Raw genomic sequence first — 15,519 nt, 5'->3', positions numbered from 1 at the left:
AAAAGGAGAGGTGGAGTTTAGTTATATGCATTTTTGTGTAATGCATAGTTGGGTCCTTAACAGAGTGATCCAGGCATATTTCTCAGAAACCCCGTAAGTTCAGTGGGGCTTGGATAAATAGGTATAGGATTTCAGCCCAACTCTCCCATACGAGTCCATTTCACAAACAACTGAACAATTGTGCAGAATGCTGAAACGAGGGTGGAAATGCTTAATAATTTATATTTCACTACAACTGGGTTATCCCTTGGGCTTTGTTGAAAGTAACGATGGAAATCATGGCACTCCAATAGGTTCCTTAGGTAGAGCCTCTAGAGAGATTTAAAAATACAGACAAACACAACACAATCATTGTTTATGGGCATTAGCATTTCAATCTTTCAAGCTTCTTATGACATTTCTGGGCAGCCATCCAGAATAATGTGATGACCAGTGAGTGTAAAAGGTAGCTGAAACGTGTGGTTTTAAATACAGAATAGAGAAGCAAAAATGCCTGATATTGAAACATGCCCAAAATACTGCATGAAAGGTGCTTTAAAACAAGGAAATGTGTGCACTAAAGTTAGGTGAAGTGCAGACCCACAAGCTAAAAAAATCAATTAAATTATAATTTAATTATCTTGAAACCCAGAGGAACCATTTTTTAAAATCAGAAATAACATTCCTTGAAAGAATCCCAGTGTAATAAAAGGAGACAAGAGAATCTTATAATAAAATGTTGCACTTGTTATTAGTCTATATAATACTTAAATGTGTTTATACAGACCAGTGGGGCAAGTACAGCTAAAGTAGAATCTGAAATTATTTACATTAGCAGTTGTGGGTTGCTAAGTTTTCGCCCCGAGATGGAGACTGCTGGAACTCATGCCGTGCTCCCTACACCATTAGCAGGACTGGCGGGTGGTGCTGTGGTCTAAACCACTGAGCCTTGGGCTTGCCGATCAGAAGGTTGGCGGTTCAAATCCCTGTGACAGGGAAAGCTCCCTTTGCTCTGTCCCAGCTCCTGCCAACCTAGCAGTTCGAAAGCATGCCAGTGCAAGTAGATAAATAGGTACCACCGTGGCAGGAAAGTAAACAGCGTTTCTGTGCACTCTGGTTTCCGTCATAGTGTCCCGTTGTGCCAGAAGCGGTTTAGTCATGCTGGCCACATGACCCGGAAAGCTGTCTGTGGACAAACACCGGCTCCTTCGGCCTGGAAAGTGAGATGAGTGCCACAACCCCATAGTCACCTTTGACTGGACTTAACCATCCAGGGGTCCTTTACCTTTGCCACCTCCTGGCTCACCTATTAAGCGGGGGTGGGGGAATGGTGGATGAGAATTAGGAGGCCGCACCATTGCCTACTGTTTCCTTGCTTTGGTGCTTTTGAAAACAAAAGTGCACCATCCCTGAGTGAAGACCTGGCTACATGAGCTGGCAAGACTAAATCTGCCCCTGGTGCGGTAACATCAGATCTTGTGTGCAGTCGTGGTCCTTGTAACAGCCCTTGCATGACCTCCCTTCCCTTCTGCGGCTTCCCAGGAAGGAGAGGGGCAAGGCATTGGCGAGGTTGCAAATGCACCTGCAAGAACAACAATTTGGTTCCTCGGGTGCATTATTGCATTGCACGAACCTTGCTTCTCTCCTTCCCAGTATAAGTCGCAGTGCCTATTATGTGTGGTTCTTGAGGCATTTGGCAGAGGGAGACCCATGGAATGCAGCTCCGGCCCAGGCAGTTCATCTGCTACCTTCTTCTGCATATGTGTTTCATTTCGCAGCTGCTCTGGCAGAGATTTCAGAAGCGGTCGCTCAGCTTCACAGCAGCATGCTGAAGATGGAAAACTTCCAGAAGTTGCATGAGTTGAAGAAAGATTTGATAGGTATTGACAATCTGGTGATCCCAGGAAGGGTAAGTGACAGAACAACATTTGGGAGCATATCCCTGTGGGGTGGGGGGGGGGATGTTTTAAAAATACTGTAATTGGGGTGAAGGAGGAGTGACTTGAAAGTTGTTACACTCCTTATATGAGCTTGGAATGTCTTGTTTGACTGTGGCTCTGCCAAAAAAGGAGGATGTTAAACCAAAGGGGTGGGAAGCAAGGGGAGCAGGCCTCCTTACCCTTTTCCTCTGAAAAAGCAGGCAAAGGCTTACCTCTTTATCTTAACACATTGGTGCCACAGCATTAAGGAATAAGATAAATCCTGTCTACTTTTGGACAGTAAAAGGCTTTTAACTTACCTTAGCACTACAGGACTCCTTTGTACACATCACCCCCTTCATTTGATTAATGCATAAAAGGATCCTGTTTCTCAGCCACTTGCTCCACGCACTGCTTCGAAACACTACTTTCCAGAAACAAACAAAATACAAAGATTGCATACGTTTGAGGCAGGTGACTTGACAGTCAGAATTGGAGCACCAGTTACCTGCACTGGTAAGGGAGGGTGGGTTCTGCATCCATTGGACTCGGAAAATAAATGCACCTACCAAGAGCTGTGATTCTCGGTAGACCATCAGTGTATGCCATCACCCTGGGAGATCTAAGCCCTTGCATTGTAAAATATATTTTTCATGTGATGATTCCTGTTCCACATCCTGTCTTTGTGCCGTCGCTGCTGAGAGCGACATGTGGAAGCAGCCTGCTATAAATGGACACTTTGAGGATGAGCCAATTGTACTTCTTTCCACATTGAGCTGGCATTTGCTCAACAAGGCTCTCTGTGTAGCCTTCCTGGATAATGTATTGCCAGCCTCTCATGGAGGTGCAGAAGGAATTAAGGGATGTTTGGTTCCCCTCTGACTTAGTTAGTTAAATGACGTTATGCGGTAATAACTCTGTTCCTGGGTTCTGTTTATTGCTCATTACCATGGCTCTTATTTTTTAATTGCATCCTGTCCTCTAATTCCCCCCTTCCCCTTTTGCTCAGTGCCCACCATGATAGACAATCCCACTTACCACCTCATTGCTCTGCAGCCAGTTCCGACTAGTTCCTAAGTGTCACCCAACTTCCATTTCATACCTTCTGACGCAATGGCAGAGTGAGGCCTTATGGGCAGAACAGCAGAAGTGGCCTAGAGAATATCTCCTGTGTGTAGCTGAATTACAACGGGGTGGGCAGGCATAACATAATAAATTGAATGATGCAACATTAATTAGACCCAGACTTTTAGCCAGATGCTTGAATACTGCTCTGACATGGCATGTTTTGTTTCCATTCCTTCACAGGAGTTTATTAGACTGGGTAGCCTTAGTAAGTTGTCTGGAAAAGGCTTACAGCAGCGGATGTTCTTCCTGGTAAGTGGAATGTTTGTGTGTAATCAAACACAACTGTGCAATAAATGCCAAGTGATGGAAAAGGGGAGGGGAGGGAGAAGCTCACAGAAGGAGTTTGATGCAAATTGTAAAATAATCTAAGAAAACAACACTAGGGAAACAAATCACAGACCCTGGCATAGAGTTGCATCCAAATTAGGATGGCGGTTTCACTCCCAACAAACCATGATCACAAATCCAAGAACAAACCTTGGCTGCAGATATTGTTTTCTTGGGAGTGAAACAAGCCATGATCCCTGGTTCAGACATGATGGTAAACCAAGGACCATGTTTTGTTTCCTCAGTATGGGTAGCTCTTCTTTGGCGATCACTCACAGCCAAGTAAGATAGTCTTCCATGAATGTGGTCTTAACAGCATGGGTAGCCCACAAATGGACAAGAAAGAATCATGGCAAACCATTAACTATGGCTTACTGTGATTTGTAAACAAGATCTATGTCTGAACTGGGCTGCTATCCTTTCCTTTCATCTTCCTGTTTTATTTGCATAAATGTGTACTAGTGACCTAGTACATATTACAATAAATCAACTGATATTTTCAACCTTCGATGCATCATTTTGAGTCCCAAAGGCCACATGTGCATGGCTTGAAGGGGTCTGCACCTGGTTCAAGAATGGAACAAAGCCAGCTCCTAAAATACTAGAATCTACTACCTTGCCAAAGTGCAGCTTAAAAAGCAAAGCAAACCATCTTTGGGGATGGCAAGCAAACTTCCCTTTGCGTCCTGTGTCTCTCAAGATGTATTTACTTATTTTTGTGATCTTAAGACATCATGAAACTCTGAGATATATTTGGGCTATTGAATGCCAGAGATGGAGACAATAGCCCAATATTGGAAGCATGTCTTAAGTGTTTCCCACACTGCTGGATCACGTGATTAGACCCCTGAAATAGTGTGTGGTCTGGAATGTGGGCCCATTGGGCATAAATAGTGGGACGGTTGCAGGTACATACTGATGATCCAATATGCATTACACATGAGTGATGGACACATTTGTAGATGGCTAGACCTATGAACCAACCTTTATATCTCCTGTTTTCAACCAAGTTACGTTCCTTCTTGTGTTTGCCTTTTAGTTCAACGATGTCTTGCTGTACACAAGCAGAGGCCTAACAGCATCAAATCAATTCAAAGTCCATGGGCAGCTTCCGCTATATGGTATGATGGTAAGTATGAGCAGTGGATTGATCAGTTAGCTGCTGTACATCTCAAATCACATTACGTTGCGGTTGATACTTTTTTGTCTTTATATGAAATGAAAGCTATTTCTGGAATTTTTGAGACAAATTAGAAATCAAAATGCATGCGTGCTGTTCTAAGGGACTGTGATAAATGGTCTGGTGTTAAATCATAGCCATTTTTTTATTTGTAGACTCTGTGTTGGTACACAGCGGCTCTGTCGGCTGAGAACCATGTGAAATCAGTTGATAACCAAAGCCTAAACAAGAGGCTTCCCTAGGAACATGGAAAATAATAGTTTTCAAAACAGAAACTTTGCATTTGACACCCACCACTGAAACATAACCACTGCTGCCAGGGGTGTGCTAATACTATTTTGATGCACACAAACATCCATCAAGTTACCCTTTTTGAATTGTTTTTAGTTGTGATTTTGAATCCATGCAGGTTTGCTCAAAATCCAAATGCAATTATTTCCTGTGGTCATGATGAGGTAGGCCAGGCATAGGCAAACTTGGCCCTCCAGATGTTTTGGGACTACAACTCTCATCACCCCTAGCTAACAGGACCAGTGGTCAGGGATGATGGGAGTTGTAGTCCCAAAATATCTGGAGAGCCAAGTTTGCTTATGCCAGAGGTAGGCCATGCCCAAGTCGTTGTGCATTTCCTCCCATTTGCTGACAACTGAAGCGAGCATGTACTGCTGGAATTGTGAAGCTAACATGAATGGCTAATAGCCTCAGAAGGGCCTAGATCCAGACAGTGCTTACTCCAATCCTCCTGCATTTTTGCCAGATTCCCCTGAGCATTGCAATGGGAATTCAACCTTAGTTTTTTTCCAGAAACAAAACCGTCCACGTATTTATTCATATAGTGCAGAACTGTGCTGCATTCTGCAGCTTAACATTTCTGTGGATCGTTGTCTCTTTTCCTGTCTTGTGAGGGTGTCTGTATGTCCATATCCTCAGATTGAAGAGAGCGAAGAAGAATGGGGGGTTCCTCACTGCTTCACACTGAGAGGTCAACACCAGTCCATTGTTGTGGCTGCAAGGTAAGTAATTTCCACTTTGCGCTCTCTTTTTTGCAACTTGTCAAAAGAAGATTATTATTATAACAATAGTTCACTGTAAATACATTTGTAATCCGTTGTTTTCAACATAAGATAACACACTAAAACTAGGGTTTTCTTAGAGTGTAGCTCAGGCATAGGCCAACTCGGCCCTCCAGCTGTTTTGGGACTACAACTCCCATCATCCCTAGCTAACAGGACCAGCGATCAGGGATGATGGGAGTTGTAGTCCCAAAACAGCTGGAGGGCCGAGTTTGCCTATGCCTGGTGTAGCTTAAGGAAACGCACTGAAAATTTGCATTCAGCTAAAAAAGTGAAGCTCATAGCTGCTTGCCGTAAAATGAACAAGATCTCCCTTCGTGTTCCTAGCAGCCGCACGGAAATGGACAAGTGGACTGAGGACATACAGATGGCTATTGACTTGGCAGAGAATTGTAATGGCCCAACTCCTGAATTCCTAGGGGGCAGCCCACCAGACACTAGTAAGTACAGACTTAAGGCTGCAGTTTGCAGAAAACACAGCCACGTAGTATGAAGTCTACTGCATGACAATATAGCTATAAATAATTATTTTGACTGCACATTTGAAGATCAGCATTACCTTTATTCCCTAGTTGATTTTAGTTCAGATAGAAGGCATGGAAATAGATTTTTTTTTTTACAGTGCCTTGAATCGCTATTTTTATTCAGCTATAGCAACCCTAGCAAGGGTGCATTTTAAGAAAGTTAAGGAACTACAGTTAGGTTGCAATCCCATCCCTACTTAACATTGCGAGCCAGCTCCACTGAACTCAACAGGACTTATTTCTAAGTGAGATGTACAGGATTGCATTTGGTTGAGCTTATCTAAAAAAAACAGATCCTATGGTTTTTCCACTTGCAAATACATCCCGCTGTGTTCAGCGGGGCATACTCCCCACTATGCAAGTGTGCATAGCAGTGCACCTTTGAACACATTCAACTAAGTTGTTGGCCAGTGGAATGCGGCCTGCTGCACAATGTGACCTTTTCCCCCTCTCCTCCTCCAAGGCTCTGCTCAAGAGGGTCAGGAGAACAAAATGCACGCAAAGTTGTTTTACTTACAGAGGTCACAGTGCAACAGTGAATTATAAGTGTGCTCAAGCCTAAAGAAAGCAATAGACGAAGCGTACAAATTCCATGTTGGATTGTGGCATAGTTTATTTTTAAAAAACCTACTACTTTCCCCAATACAGTGGTACCTCTGGTTACGAACTTAATTTGTTCCGGAGGACCGTTCTTCAGCTGAAACGGTTCTTATCCTGAGGCGCGCTTTCGCTAAAGGGGTCTTGCACTCCACGTGTGCCTCCAGTATGCAATTTCTGTTCACATCCTGGGGCAAAGTTAACAACCAGGAGCAGCTACTTCCGGGTTAGCGGAGTTCGTAACCAGAAGCGTTCGTAACCAGAGGTACCACTGTACTTCACAGGTTTGGAAAGTTTTAAGCTTTACCAGAAGTAGCCTTTTGCTTAATGCTTTCATAGTTTGTATCTTCTGCAAGGGGGGAAAAAAGAGATGGTTTCTCCCTGCGTTTCATAGAATCCCCTGAGGAATCCACTGTAGACCAGGAATCGGAAGACGATCTCAATGCGTCCCGCACCTCCCTCGAACGTCAGGCCCCTCACCGTGGCAACACGACGGTGCACGTCTGCTGGCACAGAAATACCAGCGTTTCCATGGTCGACTTTAGTATTGCTGTGGAGGTATCTGCCTCAGAACAACCTGGTCTGCAGCCCCTGTTCTTCAGGGACAATTTCCTTTCCGTCTCCTCAGAGGAAGCAACAACCAATCATCGCCTCCCTCTGTTTCTGGGGAGTTGGCATTCAATTATATATTAAACCTCATTTTAACAAATTCCTTTTTTCGCAAATTATGAATCGTTTTGGTAAACTCTCTGAATTTTTTCACAGTTCTAATTTAATTTCCAAATATTGAGATAGTATTTCCTCTGAGCATTTTGTTGCTGTTTTGTTTTTAATCTCGGAAAGGATGTTGTTCCTGACTCTGGCTGCTGCATTTTAATGCAACTTTAATTCTAGGCTGTTTTTCTCCCCCTCTTTGGATTCTTGAAGTGTTCTCTTCTCAGTCTCTCATCTGCCTCCCTCCACTTGTGTCCTCTCTATCACAGGAAGCCTCTGTGTATTTTTTTGATGATGTATTTGACTACAGCTAAACCAATTTTACACAGATCAGTTGGCTATTGAATCAGAATGCTTCAGCTCATTGAAATGCAGAATACACGCAACAGTATTGCATTTTAATGACAGCTAATTTCAGCTTTCTTGTGGAACTTCCACAATTACTATTTGAAGAGTTCATGAGCCTTTTGAAAGTCAGTTCCTTGAAGATAATACTGCCTCAGTGTTCCTGGAAAATAGCAGAATGAGCAAACAGTTCTTGTAAAGCGAATAAATCTTCAGTAAAATTGGTTCCAGACGAAAGGATAACACGGAACTTGAAGTAAACTATAAATTGGTTTAGCTTCTTCAAGGTACCTGCAGACACCCATTCTCAGAAAGAATGCCTCTAGGTTGCTTTTAAGTTGTATTGTGTAATGGGGCGGCTAACAACCATTTGGAGATTTACCGATTAGCTGTAGTGCACCTGCACTGATTCACCAGAGCTATCAACTAAATCGTGCAGGTACAAAATTCTCCTCCTGGGCTGCAATTCTATACAAACCTAGTTAGCAGTGCATCTCCTTGGAACTCAGTTAAATGAGTACTTCAGTGGACACGTTAAGCAGACTGCATTTCTAAGCCTCCCTGCTATGCATTAACATCATTTATTTTGAGTTTAAATGATCGGCATGAACTATTGAGCAACCTAGAAGCAGATACCACACTTTATACATCTGTCTTCCGTTCCGCAACTGCCCCTTGGCAGGCAGAGTCGCAGTCATACTGTCTCTTAAGTCTGTGGGTAACGTCACATCAGTATCGTAGTTTATGCTTTCTTTCTGTGTCTCTCCCTCCTTTCTTTCTTTCTGTCTATCTCTCTCTCTCTTGTGGTGGAAGATCCTCTCACTGTCAGTGACTGTCCTTCCCTACCTGCTGGACTGATCAGTGATCAGCGGCCTGTTACCATTTCATATGTCTGCTGGTACCGAATGCAAAGCCTGTCCGTTTATGATACCCTCCAAAGTGCTGAGGTAACTGAAACAGAAATTAGGAACGGTAAAAGGAGAACAGGCACTTTTTGTACTCCAGCATACTCAAAACCCTGTCAGGTTTTCAGAATTCAGCTGGTTTCTAAAACAAAATAAAAACAACCTTACCAGTTCACTGCTATAATTGCTGATGATATGAGGGACATTCTGTTTGTCTGTCCCTTTGGCAAATTCTAGTGGAGACAGCTTATTATGTTATTAAACCAGAAGCAGAATAAAATATATCAGCAATGGTTAGTATATTCCACTCGGGGAGCAGAGGCAGTGAATATTTTCAAGTTAAAACGTATGTTTATCACTCCTTTGTCAGGCCGGGATCCAGCGGGTGATCTCTGCGTGACTTACAGCAGATTGGCAAAGCTCTCTGGACTCCCAAATCACTAACCATTACAACAATTAAAAGCCCCTCCCAGATTAGGCTATGAAACAAAGAAGGCTTTGGGGCAAGGATGGAGAGAACTAGACCCGAGTTTTTGTCCAGGACTGAGCATGTTCACAGTGGCACCCTGTCTTTAATTCATTGCGCAAGTCCACACAGCCCTGAACATTTTACACACAGCACTGCTTGGTGAACCTTAGGATTCTGGATAAAAACTTCAGTATATCCTACTCACCAAAACAAATTTAATTTTTGCATCCAGCAGAACGCCATCCCTCAAATTAGCTGTCAATTTTTTTCTTCCTTCCCAGAGAGGAAGTTTACAGGTGCTGATGTTTGAAGACTGTCAACTTAACTTGCTCACTTATTACATTCAAACCTCAGCCAAAACCCTTATACTCAATGATACCACAGTCCAGGCTCCAGGTTTTTCCTCAAGAGTAAAACTGTTCCAGACCTGCAGGGTGGGCGGGGAGCCTATTTCCTAGAGTTATTTCTGTTCATGCATCTGGTGCTTTCAGTTAATTAAAGGATGTGCTTTCATTTTTCCTAGTAATTTTAAACATCTGCGCTTGTGCGCAGGACTTAAATCATTTGTGTAGAGATGCCTGTTCCCGTAACAAGGTTGCTAAATTGGTATAATATTAAAGCTAACACCCTCCCACCCCAATATAGATATATAGATATAGAACTTCTTCCTGGAATGAGGTAACAGCAGATGATTTCTTTCCTTAGAAAATCAATTTACAAGCAAGCCTCATTTAAAGAATGATAGGGAATTCTGAATCTGGAACTCTTAATAATGGTAAATGACCAATGGAGAAAAAAGTCAGCCAGTTTCAATTAGAAAAGTATGATTTTACATGAGGCTTGCCTGTTTTCCATCAGCCTGTTTTTCCATCTGCATATGACTTAACTCAAGTTTGCTGCACTATCTCTCTTCATTTTCAGAACCAACTCTCTGGAAACCTTTTGAGAAAGTTCAAAAACAGCAATGGCTGGCAGAAGCTCTGGGTGGTATTCACCAATTTCTGCATGTTTTTCTACAAATCCCACCAGGTAGGTAACTGATGCTTGGAAGTCAGAGATGAATATAACTGTTAACTGTTCACACATTACAAAAAAAAAAAAAAAGATCCTTGCTATGCACTGTTGATTGTCGCAAAGGATGCATTTACAGAGATAACTGAAGCTTTTGTGAACTTCATGGATACAAAGTTCTTCCGTGCATGGAGAGAAAAGTTGAAAATGCTTAACTAGAATCAGGCTCAACCCTAATATTAATGAGGCAACTGCTTTAGGCAGAAGATGTTCAGGAGCAGTCTCTGGTCCCCTAATCTGGCCTGCTGCCTCAGGTGTGGTGGTAGAGATCATCTTATCACCAATGTCAAAAGAAAGTTTCACTGCCAGTCCAGTCTGGAATGGGGAACTGTCATCTTGTCAGCCTCTGGTGCAAAATGTATTGGGCTAGACCCTGACTGTGATCAGCTTGGAAGCTGCTACCATATCAGTAGAGGCTTTGACTCATACACTTTCCCTAGAAGTGTGAGGTCAGGGGGACATGGGGGCAAAATAAGACAGAACTATTCTGTAACAGATGGCCCAGCCACTGTCCTCTGCAAAAAGGTCGATTCAACATTTGTTCACTAGGATGGGGCGGAGGGGGATAAAAAAGAACACCAAATTAATTTGAGGCCACTTCCCCATTACTTTGAGCACTTGGGAAAGAAAACATTAGCGTTCAGCATCACTGCTTATTCCAAAGGCACTTGAAAGGTGCTGCAGTTATTTAAAAACCACTTCAGTGTTTATCTTGGGAATGTGTGCTTATTATTCCATGGTGTAGTTACTGCTTTAAGAGGTCAAAGTTCTGCAATACAAACATTGCTTATTTGCATGAAACAACCACACAAACCCCCCCTCCCTTTTTTTGTATATTTTTGCTGAGAAGAAAAATGACTTGAAATTGGTGCAGACAGATGTATATAGAAAAGCAAGGTAATGAGCACACTCATAGTGGACTGGCCACTGTGGGTGGAGATTGGCAAGGCTTTTGTGTCCATTTGCCCCATTCAGCAAGAGCACCGACAGATTCCCACCTGGGTATGTGCTCTATTTTTTAACACTGACTTTTAAATTGCTGTCATACGCACACACTGTGCCTTGGGTGAATGAAGGGTGAGGTAAGAAATTGACTTGGAGTAGAGGGAGAGGGATGCAGCCTTCTTGTGAATAGTTCCCACACCCCATGAGACACGTTTGCAAGTGGACTCACTTCACAGCATCCATCTAGGGCAGTGATGGCAAAACTTGGCCCTCCAGCAGTTTTGGGACTACAGTCATCCCTGACCACTGGTCCTGTTAGCTAGGGATGATGGGAGTTGTAGTCCCAAAACAGCTGGAGGGCCAGGTTTGGCCATCACTGATCTAGGGGATCAGAGGAGCCAGAAGGAAGGGACAGTCACACACACACCCCCCAAAAAAAACCCCCACCTGCTGGCCGGAGCTTTGAAGGGCCTTTGAGTGCCAATCTGATGAGGAAGACTATAGCTTTTGGATTTGCACCCAGATGCCTCATGTCCCTCCCAGCTGTGAGCCTACCAGGGCCATATATGAGAGGCATTTTCTGTTTAGGTCCCAAGAGTCAGTGAAAACTGTGGGGACACAGTACTCTGGATAAAGGGAAGTGACTTCTGGGGGGGTGGTCCGTTTGGTGAACGATTTCTCTTTTGTTTTTAGGACAATCATCCTTTAGCTAGCCTCCCTCTGCTGGGTTACTCTCTTACCATTCCTTCCGAATCTGAGAACATTCATAAAGACTATGTCTTTAAGCTACACTTCAAATCCCATGTGTACTATTTCAGGGCGGAGAGCGAATACACGTTTGAAAGGTATGTCAGTTTTCCGTAAGCTGAAATGTCATTGCTTTTTAATTCTTTACTGCAAGGCAGAATTATTCATTCAGCTGCCTTGTTTTACACCTTATGGATGTCCCATGAGCTATAACGTAAACACACAACTACTACAGTGGTGCCCCGAAAGGCGAACGCCTCGCAAGACGGAAAACCCGCTAGACGAAAGGGTTTTCCGTTTTGGAGGCGCTTCGCAAAACGAATTTCCCTATGGGCTTCCTTCGCAAGACGACAGCCCATAGGGAAATCTCCGGGACAGCGGGGAAGCGCAGCGTGTCTTCCCCACTGTCCTCGGACCTCCTCCGAAGCCTGGCGGCGGGGCGGGGACACCTCCTCCTGCCGCCGGGCTTCGGAAGGCTCCTCCGAAGCCGGGCGGTGGGGCGGGAACACCTCCCGCCGCCGCCGGGCTTCGGAACGATGCTCCGAAGCCGGGTGGCGGGGAGGGAACACCTCCACCCGCCGCCGGGCTTCGGAGCATCGTTCCGAAGCCGGGCGGCGGGGCGGGAACACCTCCTCCCGCCGCCCGGCTTTGGAGCATCGTTCCGAAGCCCGACGGCGGGGCCGCGAAGCCTGGGCGCGCTGATCTCAGCGCGTGCAGGCTTCGGCATGCTGGCAACTCTCCGCAAGCAGCGGGAGCGCTCCCGCTGCTTGCGGAGAGGTCCGCGAAGCCTGTCCAGGACAGCTTTTGAAGGCGGGGGGGGAGCAAAGACTTTCGCCCCCCGCCCGCCTTCAGAAGAGGTCCAGGACCTCTTCTGAAGGCTGGCGGGGGGCAAAAGTCTTTGTCCCCCCTGCCTCCCGTCCCAGGGGCTTTTAAATCGCCCCGGACAGCGGAGAAGTCCTCCGCTGTCCCGAGGCGATCTTAAAATGCCGCCCGCCAGCATTTTAAGATCGCCCCGGACAGCGGAGAAGCCCTCCGCTGTCCCGGGGTTTTTTAAAATGCTGGGGGTGGGAAGAAAAGCCCTTGTCCCGCCCCCCCCCCCCCCAGCCTTCAGAAGAGGTCAGGGGACAGACTGTCCCCAGACCTGGTCTGAAGGCGGTTTCCATAGGAACGCATTAATTGATTTTCAATGCATTCCTATGGGAAACCGTGCATCGCAAGACGAAAAACTCGCAAGATGAAGAGACTTGCGGAACGAATTAATTTCGTCTTGCGAGGCACCACTGTATTATAAAGTACCGTAGTTGTTGTCTTGTGTTATAAATCAGGCACTGCTTGGAGTCGTTTCTTTGTGTTTCCCCTTCAATGAAAAATACAGAGTGGCTTGATCAGTGTGGGCCAGAGGAAAAAAGTTAAGAGAACCAGTGGTCTATGGTATTAAACGTATGTATGTAAGTCCCCACTCCTTGCTATAAATAGAGGCATCTATGAATGAGCACACAAATACAGTGGACGCTAGGGTTGCGAACGTGATCTGTGCGGGATACACGTTCGCAACCCGCAGAGTTCACAACCTGAGTCTGCGCACATGCACAACCGCCAAAACCTGGAAGTAACCCATTCCGGTACTTCCGGGTTTCGGCGGTCCTTAACCTGAAAAAATGCAACCTGAAGCGTCTGTAACCCGAGGTATGACTGTATCCCACTGGATTAAAACACTTGAGGTGTGTGCGTGTTGTACAATACAGTGGTACCTCGGGATACATACGGTTCAGGTTATAGACTCTGCTAAACCAGAAATAGTACCTCGGGTTAAGAACTTTTCTTCAGGATGAGAACAGAAATTGCGCAGCGGCAGCGGGAGGCCCCATTACCTAAAGTGGTGCTTCAGGTTAAGAACAGTTTCAGGTTAAGAACGGACCTCTGGAACAAATTAAGTACTTAACCCGAGGTACCACTGTATTTCATGTGTTAAAAGGCACACAACCAAATCATTTTTGTATTCATTTTTTTTTTTTGTATCGCTTAGATGGATGGAGGTGATCCGAAGTGCCACTAGTCCAGCCTCGCGCATCCACGTTTTAAGTCACGAGGAATCCCATGCTTATTGATGACTGAACTCCAAATTGTTCATTCCAACAATTGCTGCTTTTCTAGAGGACATTTGAATTCTTTCTCCTTTTAAAGTTCAGTAAAAACATAAATTCGTTTTTTAAAAAACTTGTTTTGGAGCAGCTTTTTGTAATATTGCCTCAAGCAGGGTTGTTTACTATTATCGGCCAAGTGACTGTCTCGTATTTGTCCTTTGGTGTGGTTTTTTTTTTTTTTTTAAGCTTGTGCCAGTATTAAAATATTGTCCTTGGAGTGCCAAAAGACGATTTCCTTGCCTCAAAGATTTGCACCAGAAATAATAGAATTTTTGGGAAGCAAAATGCCTTTTCTTTCAGACAAACCCCTCAAAGTGATTAATTAGTAAACTGCCATTTTTTTTATTAAAAAAATGTATTTCCTATGTATGCATTAACAGCCTTCAAATGTTCATAAGGGGCAGTCTCAAAGCAAGGGAGGGGTAATTTTAATTACATTATTCAGTGTTTCTACACATTTTACTTCTAAAAATTAAAGTTACCAAGCAAGGCTGTAGACTGCTCATTTCATCTTACCAGAAGCCGAGATCATTTGCTTCAAATATGGTCGGAAAGGTTCTCTCTACTCTTCCTTGGCACAAATTATGTTCCAGTACATAAAATTCTGCAAGGTGAACAGTTTACATGATTAACCTGTGCAATATTTAGAACACTGATGTCCTGTGAAGGTTGAGAAGGGGAATTTGAAAGCTGGTCTAACATGTCAACAGCTGTCTGGTACAAGAATTGTGGCACTAATTTGTGGTTCAGTAGAGATGGTAACAGATGTAATGCATCGTGAAGTTTGGAAGAATAATTTTCTCTCTCTCGTGGGGTATGTTTCTGCACCTTTATTTAGAAATGCTACTAGAAACCAATCCACATCTTGTGTATATACATTTGAAAGCAATTAGACACAACATCCTTAAATGTTTTTATCAAATGTGGCCCAGCTGGAAAGCGCAACATTTGCCCTTTTCACAATGTGCAAAAACGGTTCAGAATGTAGCTTACTGGAAAAGGGAATGAAGTATATCAACATCTTAAAGCCCCCATTATTTTTAAGGTAAAGGTAAAGGTACCCCTGCCCGTACGGGCCAGTCTTGACAGACTCTAGGGTTGTGCGCCCATCTCACTTAAGAGGCCGGGGGCCAGCGCTGTCCAGAGACACTTCCGGGTCACGTGGCCAGCGTGACATCGCTGCTCTGGCGAGCCAGAGCAGCACACGGAAACGCCGTTTACCTTCCCGCTAGTAAGCGGTCCCTATTTATCTACTTGCACCCGGGAGTGCTTTCGAACTGCTAGGTTGGCAGGCGCTGGGACCGAACAACGGGAGCGCACCCCGCCGCGGGGATTCGAACCACCGACCTTTCGATCGGCAAGCCCTAGGCACTGAGGCTTTTACCCACAGCGCCCCCCACGTCCCTTATTTTTAAGGTAATAAGCTGTCAAATTTCTCTACCCCTACTTTTA

General features: G+C 44.5%; 1 protein-coding gene across 9 annotated transcripts in view; it reads left to right on the top strand.

Annotated features, from left to right (window-relative positions):
• Positions 1-14,557, top strand: part of FARP1 (FERM, ARH/RhoGEF and pleckstrin domain protein 1) — a 183,461-nt gene extending 168,904 nt beyond the window's left edge. For 8 of the 9 annotated variants that reach the window (XM_077927705.1, XM_077927711.1, XM_077927708.1 and 5 more), the window contains exons 19-27: positions 1,758-1,888; positions 3,207-3,275; positions 4,393-4,482; positions 5,464-5,546; positions 5,934-6,046; positions 7,122-7,285; positions 10,082-10,189; positions 11,870-12,021; positions 13,950-14,557. In XM_077927705.1, the coding sequence (XP_077783831.1) occupies positions 1,758-1,888; positions 3,207-3,275; positions 4,393-4,482; positions 5,464-5,546; positions 5,934-6,046; positions 7,122-7,285; positions 10,082-10,189; positions 11,870-12,021; positions 13,950-14,031 (992 nt within the window). In that variant the 3' untranslated portion in view covers positions 14,032-14,557. The remainder of the gene's footprint in view (positions 1-1,757; positions 1,889-3,206; positions 3,276-4,392; positions 4,483-5,463; positions 5,547-5,933; positions 6,047-7,121; positions 7,286-10,081; positions 10,190-11,869; positions 12,022-13,949) is intronic. The other variant, XM_077927709.1, reaches the window with a different exon arrangement.
• The last annotated feature ends 962 nt before the right edge of the window (positions 14,558-15,519 follow it).

This window comes from Podarcis muralis, chromosome 4, assembly GCF_964188315.1.
Source record: "Podarcis muralis chromosome 4, rPodMur119.hap1.1, whole genome shotgun sequence".
NCBI classification, from domain to species: Eukaryota; Metazoa; Chordata; class Lepidosauria; order Squamata; family Lacertidae; genus Podarcis; species Podarcis muralis.
The sequence above is the reverse complement of the archived record's forward strand: the minus strand, read 5'-3'. Positions and strand labels throughout refer to the sequence as shown.